At 51.8% G+C, this 14,015-nt stretch overlaps 1 protein-coding gene across 4 annotated transcripts in view; it reads left to right on the forward strand.

The window, feature by feature from the left end:
* ANO1 (anoctamin 1) overlaps window positions 1–14,015 on the forward strand; it is a 110,131-nt gene that overhangs the window by 63,021 nt on the left and 33,095 nt on the right. For 2 of the 4 annotated variants that reach the window (XM_049892777.1, XM_049892778.1), the window contains 5 exons: window positions 4,272–4,354; window positions 6,665–6,676; window positions 7,268–7,339; window positions 10,331–10,408; window positions 11,326–11,400. In XM_049892777.1, the coding sequence (XP_049748734.1) occupies window positions 4,272–4,354; window positions 6,665–6,676; window positions 7,268–7,339; window positions 10,331–10,408; window positions 11,326–11,400 (320 nt within the window). Of the gene's footprint in view, window positions 1–4,271; window positions 4,370–6,664; window positions 6,677–7,267; window positions 7,340–10,330; window positions 10,409–11,325; window positions 11,401–14,015 lie in introns of all 4 variants that reach the window. The other 2 variants (XM_049892780.1, XM_049892779.1) reach the window with 2 other exon arrangements.

Raw genomic sequence — 14,015 nt, forward strand, 5'->3', positions numbered from 1 at the left:
CCGGGCACCATCTAGCTCTCCTGGTCTCAGGCTGTTGGAGTCTCTGGCTTATGTGGCCCTTTTGTCTCTTGGGCTAATATTTTCCATGTGTCTTTGGTGTTCTTCATTCTTCTTTGCTCCAAGTGGGTTGGGACCAATTGATGCATCTTAGCTGGCTGCTTGCAAGCTTTTAAGATCCCAGATGCCACTCACCAAAGTGGGACGCAGAACATTTTCTTAATCAACTTTGTGATGCCATTTGACCTAGATGTCCCCTGAAACCATGGTCCCCAGGCCCTAGCCCCAGCTACTCGGTGCAAAGGACCTCTTTAAAGTGTTAAATAGCAAAGATGTCACTTTGAGGACTAAGGTGCCCCTGACCCAAGCCATGGTATTTTCAGTCACCTCATACGCATGTGAAAGCTGGACAATGAGTAAGAAAGACCAAAGATGAATTGATGCCTTTGAACTGTGGTGTTGTTAAAGAATATTGAATATATCATAGACTCCCAGAAGAATGAACAAATCTGTCTTGAAAGAAGTACAGCCAGAATGCGCCTTAGAAGCAAGGATGGCAAGACGTCGTCTCACATACATTGGACATGTTATCAGGGGAGACCAGTCCCTAGAGAAGGACATCATGCTTCGTAAAGTAGAGGGTCAGTGAAAAAGAAGACGACCCTCAACAAGATGGATTGACACAGTGGCTGCAACAATGGGCTCAACCATAGCTAGAAGACGGCACAGGACCAGGCAGCGTTTTGTTCTGTTGTACATCGGGTTGCTATGAGTTGGAGACCGCTCGATGGTGCCTAACAACAATATTTATAGAAGTAGATTGCTAGGCCTTTTTTCTGTGGCACCATTGGGTGGGTTCAAACTGTTAGTCTTTTGGTTGATAGCCGAGTGCAAAATGTTCGTGCCACCCAGGGACCTGGCATGTAATGAGTCCTCACTGAATGTTAATTGTTGCTATACTACGGCAGGTGGGTGAGGGGACAGAGAGGGGTGTCCAGGAGGTGGAGGTGGGGATGGTGTTACAAACGGGGAGACCCACCTGGGGGGGTTCAGGGCAAGTCTGGGAATGACAGGGAGCTGGGGGAGGCGGGGACACGGAAGGCAAACAGGCCAACTCCACAGGCGTGTGTGGAGCCAGCCCCCGGGTGGTCAGTTCTGCTGCCAACATGAAGTCTGGCAGGGTGGCATTGCCACAGCAGGTGAGGAGGTCAGAGACAGCTGACAAAACACAGGGAAGGAGCGAGTGAACTTCCAGAACGGTGGAGGCGTGAGAACGGCCTTGACCTCCCCCACTGTGGTCTAGAGGCGGGATCATCCTCGCGCCTTCCTCCTGGGGAGTGGTGCCCACTGCAGACGGGCCTACCCCCAGACCGCCAGCTTCTTCATGGCGGGGCCCTCCACAACCACTATTGCCTGTCCCGGGGCAATGCTCAGTGTGTGTCCGCTCAGTGGCCAGGTTCAAGCAGGCATTTAGGTACCGTCCATTCCCTTCCCTTCCCCTGCTCAGTTCTGTGTGCTGGACCACATTTCTCAGGCTCCCTGCCGCCTCCACTTCCGGAGCAGTTCGGGCCAATGGGAGGCCCCAGTGGGAGATGAGAGGGCGGGAGGAAAGGAGAAGCCAGGGAATTTCTCCGTGTGTGTGTGTGTGTGTGTGTGTGTGTGTGTGTGTGTGTGTGTGTCCATCTCTCTGTCTCTCTGTCTCTTGCTCTCTGTGCTTCCTGTGGCTTCTCTGGGGCCCTTCCAGCAGCTGTGTCTTCTCTGTGGCTCCAACCCCCACCAGGCAGCCCCTCCCTCCATGATCCCACCCTCTGGGCAGCTGCAGTTTCTGGCTCTGGTAACAGCACCTCCCGTTTTCCCACAACCCCTGAATTCACCCCAGCTCCCTGCTGTTGACAATCTCTGGTGGCCTCACCGTCCGTGTTTGGCTCCCCAGCTCACCCATTACCTATGTGACTGTCTTAGTAACCAAGTGCTGCTATAACAGAAACACCGCAGGAGGATGGCTTTAACAAAGAGAAGTTTGTTCTCTCACAGCCTGAAGTCAGGGTGCCGGCTCTAGGGGAAGGCTTTCACTCTGTCTGCTGTGGGGGAAGGTCTTCATCAGTGTTCTCCTGGGTCTAGGAGCTTCTCAGCACAGGGACCCTGGATCCAACGAACACGCTGTGCTCTTACCTGTTCTTTCTTGGTGGTAGGAGGTCCCCCAGCTCTCTGCTCACTTCTCTGCTCACTTGTAAGATAAAAGGTGATGCAGGCCACACCCCAGGGAAACTCCTCTTACATCAGATCAGGGCTGTGACCTGAGTAAGGGTATTGCATCCCACCCTAATCCTCTTTAAAGTAACCTAATCTTGCCTTATTAACCAAAGGCAGATTAGGATTTAAAACACATAGGACAATTACGTCAGTCACAAAATGGAGGCCCACCACACAATACTGAGAATCACGGCCTAGCCAAGGTGGCACATATTTTGGGGGGACACAATTCAATCCATGACAGCGGCCAGTCCCCCGTATTAAATTATCCCTGTTTGAAAGAACCAGAGAGGTTCTTGTTTCCTGGCTGGGCCTGGCTGATAAAGTAGCTAATGCTTCAAGTGCACTTGTAAGCTTGGAGGCCCTGATCTCACCTCCCTTTAGTGGGGAGCAGGCGTGTTCTGGGTAAGCTGAAGTTCTCTGAACCAGGAGATGAGTCTGTGTCAGACCCAGTTCTCAAAGATTCCAGAATCTTCCTGCAACATGTTGCCTTCCCTTAATCCGGTGTATTTGCCCCGAAGAGTCACAGCTGCACACCTCATTTTATTTATATCTCGGCCCCATCACTTCCAGGACAAGTCATTTAATCTCTCCGAACCTCAGTTTCCTTCTCCATAAAATGGGAAGAAGCAGTGCCAACCTCATAGGGGTTCTGTGAGGTTTAAATAAGATGCATATTCTATGTCATGGCCCCAAGAATTGTGCCTGGTACGTCACGGCTCAAGAGCCCTGAGCTCCAATTCACGATGGCCATCTTTATCGTTCCTCTGCCTCTCAGCCTCTGCTGACTTTGCTTTCCGCTGGAGACGTTAATGATCAACGAATGACTCAGCTAGTTGCATCTCCGTTTGTAAGTTGGCTGCTCATAAAGTCATTCCTTCATTAAGTGAGTGTTCTTGAACACCCATCTTGGCCAGGACTGGGCTGTGTGTGGGGGCACGGATGAATAAGACCCCATCCCTGCCCCACACATAAGAAGGACCATGAGACGTGGGTCAGGGATCATAATGGAAGGTGGTGTGGACACCGTGAGCAGGACAGTCACAGTCTGGGAGGGTGCTGTCTTAGTCTCCGAGGGCTGCATAGAAAAATAGTACAAAGTGGGGGACTTTAAAGAACAGGCATTTATTGTCTCACAGTTCTCAAGGCTGGGAGTCCAAACTCAGGGTGTCAGCAGGGCCGTGCTCCCTCTCTCTGTCTACCCTAGGGGAAGATCCTCCTTTGTTTCTTCCAGCTTCCGTAGCCCTGGGTGTCTCCTGACGTTCCTTGGCTTGACACTGTATCTTCACAGGGCGTCTTCCCCGTGTGTGTGACAGTGTCTGTTCTTCCCTTTTATAAAACACCACCCAGACGGGACTAGGACCCGCCTACTGGTATCCCTTAACTGATAATGTCTCCAAAGAAACACGCTATTTCCAAACAAGATCACATTCACGGGTACAGGGATGAGGACTGCAACATATCTTTTTTTCGGGAAGACACAATTCAATCCATAGCAGGTCCCAAGAGAAGTTGATTTTCTTCTGACGCCAAAGGGGGGGGGGGGTGATCAGTTGCTTCCTGGAGGAGGCAGCATTTGAACTGTGTTTTGGCTGTTCTGAATTCAAAGCAGGACACAGGCTAAGAGGGCAGCGCAGAACAGCCAGACCACCTGCCTGAGTTTGATTCTTGAGTGAGTCCTTGTCCTTCCTGACCTCAGGATCCCCACCTATGGACCAGGGGGGCCCGCAAAGGTACAGGGGAAGGGTGCAGGCTCGGGGGCCAACCTGTCTAGGTCAGAGCCTTGTCCCCTCACTGAATAACCTTGGTGGGGGGCTTGATGCCCCATGCCTCAGTTTCTCCACCTCCAAAAGAGGTTGAAAGATGGCCCCCACCTCCAGGGGTCGTTGGGAGGGCTGGACAGGTTAAGCCAGGTAAAGTACTTGGCCCAGCACATGGCGCTTGCTCCCCAGATGGGTCGTCCGACTCTCGGGAGCTTCTCGGGCCCTGACTTCCTGGCTCCTTCTCTTCCTCACCTGCAGCCGCCACCTTCATGGAGCACTGGAAACGGAAACAGATGAGACTCAACTACCGCTGGGACCTCACGGGCTTTGAGGAGGAGGAGGTCAGTGGGTCTGGAGCCGCGTACCCCTCTTGGGCCTCCTCCCCGGCCCCCAGCCCCAGGGTGATGTCCACTCCCCTGCCTCATGTGGAGCCCACGGTCATAAAACGCCCCTGGTCTGAACAAGGCAAGCCCGCTCCCCTCTGCATCTTACTTCATCTCCCCCGTGGGCCAGATGCCCTCGGTTGCCAGGGCAACCATTCCATGTCTGCTGGATGTTTTTGATCTCAATGCAGGCATGGACACACCACCCATCAGCATGGCCATGGGCACCCACCAGGCTCCCAGCCCTGAGCTCACTGCATCTGCAGGGGCGGCCTGACAGGCCTTGTGAGGGACCCATGCTGCCCCAGGGCTGTCCCCAAATGTGACCACGAGCGAGCACTGGCCCCTCAGGTGTCAAACCATGCTCCGAGGAGGCGGCTTTCTGCTAGTAACCAGGTGTGGCCAGGAAGTGGAACCAGACCCTGTCCTATGCTAGATAGGAACCTGGGCTGGGCGTCTTCGTACCCTGAGAGCAGGTGGGGGGCCCAGGGTGGGCTGGCAGCAGGGTGGGTTGTGGGCCTTCTCCCCAGGGTTCCGTGGTAGAAGCCTTGCCACTGCCCCAGTGCTGTCACTTCCATCAGGATCCCCCCCATTGGGTGTGTGGGAATGAACAGGGCAGTGGTCCCTAGGAATAGCCACAGCACACAGCAGAAGTCTAGCCAGTGCAGGCTTCGACTTCACTGTTCCATGTCACCCTTGTAAAGAGAAACCTCTCGTTGTGCATTTGAATGGCAATGGGAAGATCGCCCCCACTGCTTTTTTTAGCATTCCCACTGTACTTCCAAAAGGTCGGCAGTTCAAATCCACCAGCCGCTCCTTGGAAACCCTGTGAGGCAGTTCTACTCTGTCCTGTAGAGTCGCTGTTTTACTGTACTTCCCTGCCCGGCCCATCGGCCCTCGTGGCTAAATGGGCCCCCCACTCTTGAGCCAAACACGTCTTTGAATCAGAGAATCCAGGCATGCTGGCTTTGTTCTGATAACATTATTAAGACTCAAGGGAGCTACCAAGAGCAGGACAGGCACAGCCTCTTAGTGATGACAGGACCAGGCTCTGATTTGACTGTGTGACCTGGGGCACATTGCTTAACCTCTCTGTGCCTCAGCGTCCTGGCTTCTCAAGTAGGGATTGAGAAGCAGCCCTCCCACCATCGGGCTCTGGAGTCAATAGAGCTAAAGCTTAGATCAGGGCCCTGCAGATTGGGCCGCCCAACCAGCTACCTCTGGGCCACACCTGTACCTGCCCGAGTCTCGTCCCTCCTCCACGGCAGGGCTCCTTATCCTGTTGTACGAATGAGGAGCCCCAGACTGGTGCGACGTGGCCCCTGACACACAGCTCTTACGGGAAGCCAGGATGAGCCCCAGCCCGGTCCCCACGGCAGGGCCTGTGTCAGCCCTCTCCCCCATGGGTCCATCCTTGCTCCCATTCCCATTAGGAGGGATTAGAACAGGACAAAGCAATTGTGGTTTTATACTCTCCAACTTAATTTAGAATGCCCTTTCTAGGGTGTCTATGTGGTTGGAGCACTTGGGGGACCCATCCTGGGATGCCCTGGCCCTGACTCGGGCTCTTGATTTTGGGGTGATGATGGAAGCCTCTGAGCACACAGTCCCAAGAGGCCCAAATGAGCTTCACAGAGTGAGCCTCCCCACCCCACCCTGCCGACCAGATCCTCTCTTTGGAATTAATCACCTGGGGTGTTAATAACCTGCCTGTCCACGAGGCCTAAACCCCAGGTTTCAGTACCTGGAGCAGAAGGGAGTATGTCTAATCACCCGGCCCTCTGTGTGTCTAAGCCCTGTTGATCCAGCACTCACTTGGGAATTTCCAAAATTGTGAGCTACACAGCAACAAACCTCACGGCCATTGTAAAGTAGCAGTGACATTGAAGGAGTCCCTGACCTCCCCAGGTCCTCCTTGTCCACCAACCATATCCATTTGTCTTGATCACTGTCCTTAAGGAAATTTTCTTTAGAGGACATAGCCTGTGTCTTGGAAACCCTGTGTGGTGTAAACAGTTAAGCGCTTGGCTGCTAACCAAAAGGTTAGAGGTTCAAGTTCGCCCAGAGGCACCTCGGAGGAAAGGCCCCACAATCTGCTTCTGAAAAATCAGCCTTTGAAAACCCTGTGGAGCACAGTTCTACTCTGATACACATGGGGTCGCCAGGAGTCAGGTAGACTCAACGGCATCTGGGTAGCCTGTGCCTTAAAAAACAGTATAAGTAATGAAATCTTTCTGTTTTTGTTTTCACTTTTCTGGTTTCCTGAAGGAGGCAGTCAAGGTTTGAAATCTATTATAACTCCTCTATCTTTCCGTAGCCTGTCTCCCGGGGAGAGGGGCCTTCTCGCACATCTACTCCGTCTGTTTCTGCCTCGAGGGTCCCTGCTTTCTCCCTCACCTCCGGGTCTCTCCTAACCCCCGTTCTTCCGTTCTAGCACCCTCCGCTGACTTGCTCTGGCACCTCTAGTTTGCCCACGCTTGCTGACACTACCGGCTCTTCCGACCCCCACAGCTCCACGATAGAAACTTCTCTGGGGCTGGTTCATGACTGGGTGTTCACAGTGAGGAAGGGGGGCAGAGGGGGCCCTGCAGCCTGGCACAGATGACCCACCTCTGAGACCAGAGCCCAGCTTCTGTGGCCTTCCCACTGGGCCGGGTTCCCAGCCTGCCCAGTGGAGAGAATCCCAAGCCGCCACTCTGACTAAATTTAGGGGGCTCTGAATTGGAAATGTGACAAGCAGTCAGCTATGAACTGGCCCCGCTTCCTACCACCCAAAATGCACCCGTGGCAAACGTGTGGACTTGTTTGCCAAGTGTGCCCCCTCTGAGGACCAGAGACGCACACTCAGTAAGGTCTTGGCTTCTTCCGCAGGATCATCCCAGAGCCGAATACGAAGCTAGAGTTCTGGAAAAGTCACTTAGGAAAGAATCCAAAAGCAAAGAGGTATGTTTCCCAGCCAGCAAAATGTTTCACGTTCGACAACAGTGCAGACCGGGGGTCAGCAAACTTTTTCTGCAAAGGACAAGGTAGTTAATATTTTAGGCTTTGCAGACCTCTGTCATAACTACTGAACTCTGCCATTGTAGCGCAGACGCAGCCATAGACGATCTGCAAATGAACGGGCTTGTCTGTTTCCAATAAAACTTTATTTATAAAGTCAGGCAATGTGCTGGATTTGGCCTGGGAGCTGTAGTTTATCAAACCCTGGTACAGATTTGGGGCCCCTGGGTGGTACGCATGGTTAACTTGCTCAGCTGCTAATCGAAAGCTGGGAGGTTCAGGCGTAACTGAAGGTGCCACAGAAGAAAGGCCTGGCAATCTACTTCCCAAAAAATCAGCCATTGAAAACCCTCCGGAGGAGTTCTGCTCTGACACACATGGGGTTGCCACGAGTCAGGGTCGACGCCACAGCAGCCAGCTGGCATAGATTTATCTCCCTGATGTAACCTGAGGGGGATTGCAAATTTCAGCAAACGTCTCAACAGCACGAACCACACAGCTTTGAAACTTTTTCTAAGTCCACTTGACGTCAGTGGTGACCACCCCTTGTATTCTGTGGTGAACGATGAAGTGGAAGGGTTTTGCCACCCCAGGGTCCTTGAGCAAATGGCCAGTTCCTATCTCGCTTACGGACTACGAGAACGGCAGAGAGAAGTGTTGTTGTTTTCATGATGGTCTTAAGGCCACCATCTTTTTATAATAAATTTCATTCTTTTTCCCAAAACCTGTCATTCAAATTCATGGTCTTACCATGTGCACAAAGGACTCCCTGGGTGGGCACAAACAATTAAGTGCTCAACTACTAGCCAAAAAGTTGGCAGTTCAAACCCACCCAGAGGCGCCTCGGAAGACAGGTCTGGACATCTGCTTCTGAAAGGCCGTGAAGACCTGATGGAGCAGTTCTACTCCACACACACGGGGTCGCCATGAGTCGGAGCCAACTGGACGGCAACGAACCACAAACCAGTTGGGTGTGCAGCCTGAATTCTTGCAAACCTCGAGAGGCCCGTGGCTCCTTTTTTAACGGTGGTTTTTCCTATGTCCTGGGATGAGCACAAAGCCAGCCCTGGGCCTTTGTCAGCCTTGGGCTGAGGGTGGGGAAATTGGTGTTGGTTCTCGGAGAGATTTGGAGCAATTGAGTAACCTCTTGGGTTTTCCCAATTCCTGCCGTCACATTTGCATTGTCAGCTTCTAAGACTGATCAGGCAAACCCCTGACTTCCGTCTTTTCATGTAATTATGTCCCGTGGTCAGAGTTCACTGGTTCCAACTGGCCGGGGGTCACTATGACCAAAATCCCATCTGGGGAGTCACGTGGGTGCTCCAGGAAGCACCCTCTCAGACCTCAGCTCCTATAAAACAGAAAATCTCAGTCCTCCTGCAGAAAGGGGGTGAACTTTCCTGAGCACCCATTTAGAGTCTGATCAGGGCTCTAGAGTACAAAGAAAATAACTGCAAAAGTGTGAGCTGTCCCCTAAAATAAAGAGGCTCCCTTTTTAGCCTAAAAAATCAGAGCGTACACACATCCAAGAGCCCGTTGTCTTCTAAGCAGTCACCGTGGGACCTCGAATCAGTCCATCAGCTCTTCTGGACTTCGTGTCTCCCTTGTAAAGTGAGAGGTGTGGACGCCATGTCTCTAAGGCCCCACAAGCCACCACTGTATGTCACAGGGACAGTTTTCAGTGTGGCGTTCTCAGCCCCAAGCCTGAGATGTCTCAGGAGCCAGCTGTGGCTCCCAAGACAGCCCAGCCTTTGCTTTATTATATCACCTCTGAGAGTGAGCATGTGTGGTTGGCAGTTCAGCTCTACTCAGAGGTGCCTTAGAAGAATGGCCTGGTGATCTGCTTCTAAGAAACCACCCACTGAAACCCCTGTGGAGCACAGTTCAACCGTGACACTCGTGGGGTCGTCACGAGTCGGAGTCAAGTCTACGGCAACTGGTTGGCGTAGATTTCTCTTCTGTATTTTCCTAAGAAAAAGGTTTTTGTGGCAAATGCCACATCTATTTAGGAGAGTGACTTAACCAACCCCAAACAGTGGATTTGAGCAATGTGTGACAGGAGCCATCTCCCAGACACTCGGTCCCTCCACCTCCCGACCCACGGCTTGGTTCTGACCTGAGCTCCTTGACCATGTGACAGCAACAAAGGTATTGGGGGTGATTTTTGTGGGGTTCTGCTAGTGATCCTGGGCCCTATCTGATTCTGACCGCTGCACCCTTTATTTTCCCTCCATTCTATTTGGCTCCTAGCAGATGTTTTAAGGTTTTCATTTCTCCTCCAGTTAGAGTGCTAAAAAAAAAAAAGGGCCCAGGTGGCACAGTGGTTAAAGCCCTTGGCTGCTAACTGAAAGATTGGTGGTTCGAACCCACTGGCCACTTCTCAGAAGCAAGATGGGGCAGTCTGTTCCCGCAAAGATCACACCCTTGGAAACCCCGTGGGGCAGTTCTGCTCTGTCACATGGGGTCACTATGAGTTGAAATCAACTTGATGGCACCTAACAACAGATCACCAAATTGGCTTCTAGAAACAGTCCACTGTTGAATTGTATGAACGTATGCTTCTGGGTGTGGCTTCCTTCATGGAGTCATAAAATGCTCTTGAATCATCGATGTCTTCACATCATATATGTCATTAAAATTACAGCCACTGTGTGGTGGGACAGGCCTTCCAGAACCTTCCTGCTTGAGTCTCTGTTTCAAAAACCTTGACCTCCCATTTCCATTACCTTTGTTGCAGTCTTTCTTGTAGAATTGGGGGCTCTGCCATCTTTGCTTTGTTTAAAGTGCCCCGAGCCTGACCCTGCCTTGGCAGCAAGCTGGCCAAGTGACCGGCTGGCTGCCAAGAGGGGTGACGGCCGGTGGGGCCCTGCGGTCCACCGGCGCCTGTAACGCTTCATCGCGTGGTCCTCTCTTGTTCCCTCCGCCCTCCCTCAGAAGCGCCGCCATATTCCAGAGGAGCCAACAAACAAATGGAAGCAGAGGGTTAAGACCGCCATGGCGGGGGTGAAATTGGTACTTTTCCATTTCGGGGCAACTCAAGTCTTGACTTTTTTGCAGATGATCAAAGTCAATTGTGTTTTTCCTCAACAAACTCTGACTGTTGTTTCATTGTTATTTTTAACATTCACACCTGTGTTCCTTTGCCTTCCGTCAGCACCCAAAGAACAGGGAAACGTCACTGCATGGCTGGGGTGGATGTGTGTGGGGTCCTGCTGGCTTTGTTTGGCACCTGTGGAACGTGCTTGTCACCACTGCTTGCCTGACATTGATCTCCTCATGACCACGCATGCCGCCTGCCCTGGAGGGAGTGGCCTGCAATGTGACCCGGCTGTCCGTGTTCTGCGACCTCATACATGCATTTTTCTGTTTTAAAAATCCAGTCCACTCTCCAATCTTGGAACATCCCCGTTAGTGCCGAGCTTCGACCTAAGACTTCTCTAGGCCAGCCCCATCTCCGGCCCCGAGAGCATCCGGGCCCGGGGTAACCCCAGCCCGGCGTTGCTATGTGGCAAACAACATTTTAAGTGGTAATGCTAGGCGTTTGTTCCAGCTTGCTCTGGAGAGGAAAAAGAATCATGATGGTCTGGGTGGAGAATAGCAAAACATTTTAGATCTTCTCATCTCAGACTTGCAGCCTAAGAAATAGATTCTCCACGCAGACTGTCCCCAGACAGGAGTTCGCTAGACAAGTGTTTGGCACTATCACTGCCCCGTACACAGGGCTGTCCCATTTTTAAAAGATTGCTACGTCTATGATTAGGAGACCACACAACCCTCATGCTTCCTTAAACGCAACTGCACATGTCATCTGCTCGTCACCTGCAGACATTTTTTGTTTGTTTTCCATGTTGTACATGCACATATACACAGCAGGCTCTGTCCCACTGGGACGGTCCCCAGGAGTGACCAGACATTGTTCCATGTTGCAGACGGACAAGGTGAAGCTGACCTGGCGAGACCGGTTCCCAGCCTACCTCACCAACCTGGTCTCCATCATCTTCATGGTAAGCCCTGGAAGGCAAAGGTGGGGAAGAAAATTGGGGGAAGCCCTCGGGAAGGCCTGGTGCCGTGCCCACCTGGACCTGGGACCAGCGTGACCATAGCAGCACCTCTCATCCCAAGGCACAAGGGCACTGTCACATGGGAGATCTCACCACCAGCCCCCAAAATTGTGCACAGAAAGGGACCAGGGTTCCGCAGATACGTCACAGGGATTCCACATAGCCTGGGGGCACATGAGATGATTTTGGGTGGTCTCTGATTCATGCCTTTTATTTTGAAAGCTGCAAAATTGTTTAAATACATATTAGAAAAGCAGAGGTAGTAATTCAAACCTGGGATTTCACAGGTAGTTTCTTTTTACTATTTAAGCCCTGATGCTGCAGTGGTTAAGAGCTTGGGTGCTAGCCGAAAGGCCAGCAGTTCAGATTCACCAGCCACTCCTTAGAAACCCTATGGGGCAGTTCTACTCTATCTTATAGGGTCACTATGAGTACATATCCACTCAGTGGCAACAGGTTTATTATTTAAGACACAGGGGCAGTGATGGTTCAGTGGTAGGATTCTCACTTTCCGTGCAGGAGACCCGGGTTCAATTCCTGGCCAGTGGACCTTATCCACAGCCTCCCATCTGTCAGTGGGGGCTTGTGCGTTGCTGTGTCACTGAACAAGTTCCAGTAGGACTTCCAGGCTAAAACAGACTAGGAAGAAAGGCCTGGCAATCTAATTCCAAGAGTCAGCCAGTGAAAACCCTGCAGATCACAGTGGTCAAATCCACAATTGACCGTGGGATGGCACAGGGCTGGGCAGTGTTTTGTTCCATTGTGCGTGGGGTTCCCATGAATCAGGCGCTCACTCAACAGCAGCTGGCAACAACAACATTATTTAAGACAAAACTGATGAGTTTTAAAGAAAACTGTTAAATAAGTAACACGCAGAGAAGACGAGAACCATGACAGCGCCGCTCAGGTGACGGAGAATTCTGTAACCTGGGCTTGTTGGCACTGCTGGCTTTGAACAAATGCCTCAACTGTGACTTTTGTTGTCATTGTTGTGTGCTGTCGAATCAGTTCAGACTCACAGAGACCCCCATGTAACAAAGTAGAACTGCCCCCTAGAATTTTCTAGGCTTCTTTACAGGTTGTAAAGAAGACTTGAAGCACTTATTGATGAAAATCAAAGACCACAGCCTTCAGCATAGATTACACCTCAACAAAGAAAACAAAAATCCTTACAACTGGACCAATGAGCAACATCATGATAAACAAAAGATTGAGGTTGTCAAGGATTTCATTTTACTTGGATCCACACTCAACACCCATGGAAGCAGCAGTCAAGAAATCAAAAGATGTCTTTCATTGGGTAATTCTTCTGTTAAAGACCTCTTTTAAGTGTTAAAAAGCAAAGATGTCACTTTGAGGACTAAGGTGCGCCTGACCCAAGCCACGGTGTTTTCAATCACCCCATACGCATGTGAAAGCTGGACAATGAATAAGGAAGACTGAAGAAGAATTGATGTCTTTGAATTATGGTGTTGGCAGAAACTATTGACTATACCATGGACTGTCAGAAGAACAAACAAATCTGTCCTGGAAGAAGTACAGCCAGAATGCTCCTTAGAAGCAAGGATGGCGAGACTGCATCTCACATACTTTGGACGTGTTATCAGGAGGGACCAGTCCCTGGAGCAGGACATCATGCTTGGTAAAGTAGAGGGTCAGTGAAAAAGAGGAAGACCCTCAATGAGATGGATTGACACAGTGGCTGCAACAATGCGCTCAAGCATAGCAACGATTGTGAAGACGGCACATGGGGTCGCTGTGAGTCGCAATCAACCCGATGCCACCCAATAACAGCAATAATCTTTGCTGGAGTAGATCACCCGCTCTTTCTCCCATGGAGCTGCTGGGTGGGTTTGAACTGCCAACCTTTTGGTTAGCAACCAAGCTTTTAACCACTATGCCACCAGGGCTCCTTATGCTGAGTGGAGTCAGAAGTCTTTACTACATCGAGCTGGCCCCTGCATCCTGCTCGTGACGTCCTGGTCAGCTCCTGCCACAAACCAACCACCCCGTGGGGCTAGTGATGCACAGACACGCTGTGTCACCCACTCAGGATGCTCACTGAACAATGAGCATGTGGTGAGCACCTATTGTGTGCACCACGCTGAAGACTTGGGTGAGGCTATCAGCCTGACCCTGGTGCTCCATCCCAAGAAGGGGCACGGCTTTAGGGGTGCCCGGGGCAGGCTCTGACCAGATGAAGGGCTTCTTGCTGAGTTACCCTAGCAGTCTGCTCCTCCACGAGGGTCCAGAGGGGTCTCCAGGTCTCCAGGCTGGGCGGGGCCTTCCCAGGGAGAGAGGGAGGCACTAGGCAAGAGCTGGGGATTTTTCGAGGAAAACCCAGCTGTAGGGGAGTGTCCCAGCCTCCCAGTGGGCAACCTGCGTTGGGGCAGGCGTGGTGTGGGCCGCGGGCTCCTTCCTGCGCAGGTGTGGCCACGGGTTAGTCACCGCAGATGTCTGCAGTAGCCAGAGTTTAAAATGAGAGTTTCCTGGGAGGTTTCTGAGGCCACTGCGGTCTTCCTCTGGGACAGGCAGACCAGCCCTGGAGACACAGCACA

Source organism: Elephas maximus, chromosome 7 (genome assembly GCF_024166365.1).
Source record: "Elephas maximus indicus isolate mEleMax1 chromosome 7, mEleMax1 primary haplotype, whole genome shotgun sequence".
NCBI classification, from domain to species: domain Eukaryota; kingdom Metazoa; phylum Chordata; class Mammalia; order Proboscidea; family Elephantidae; genus Elephas; species Elephas maximus.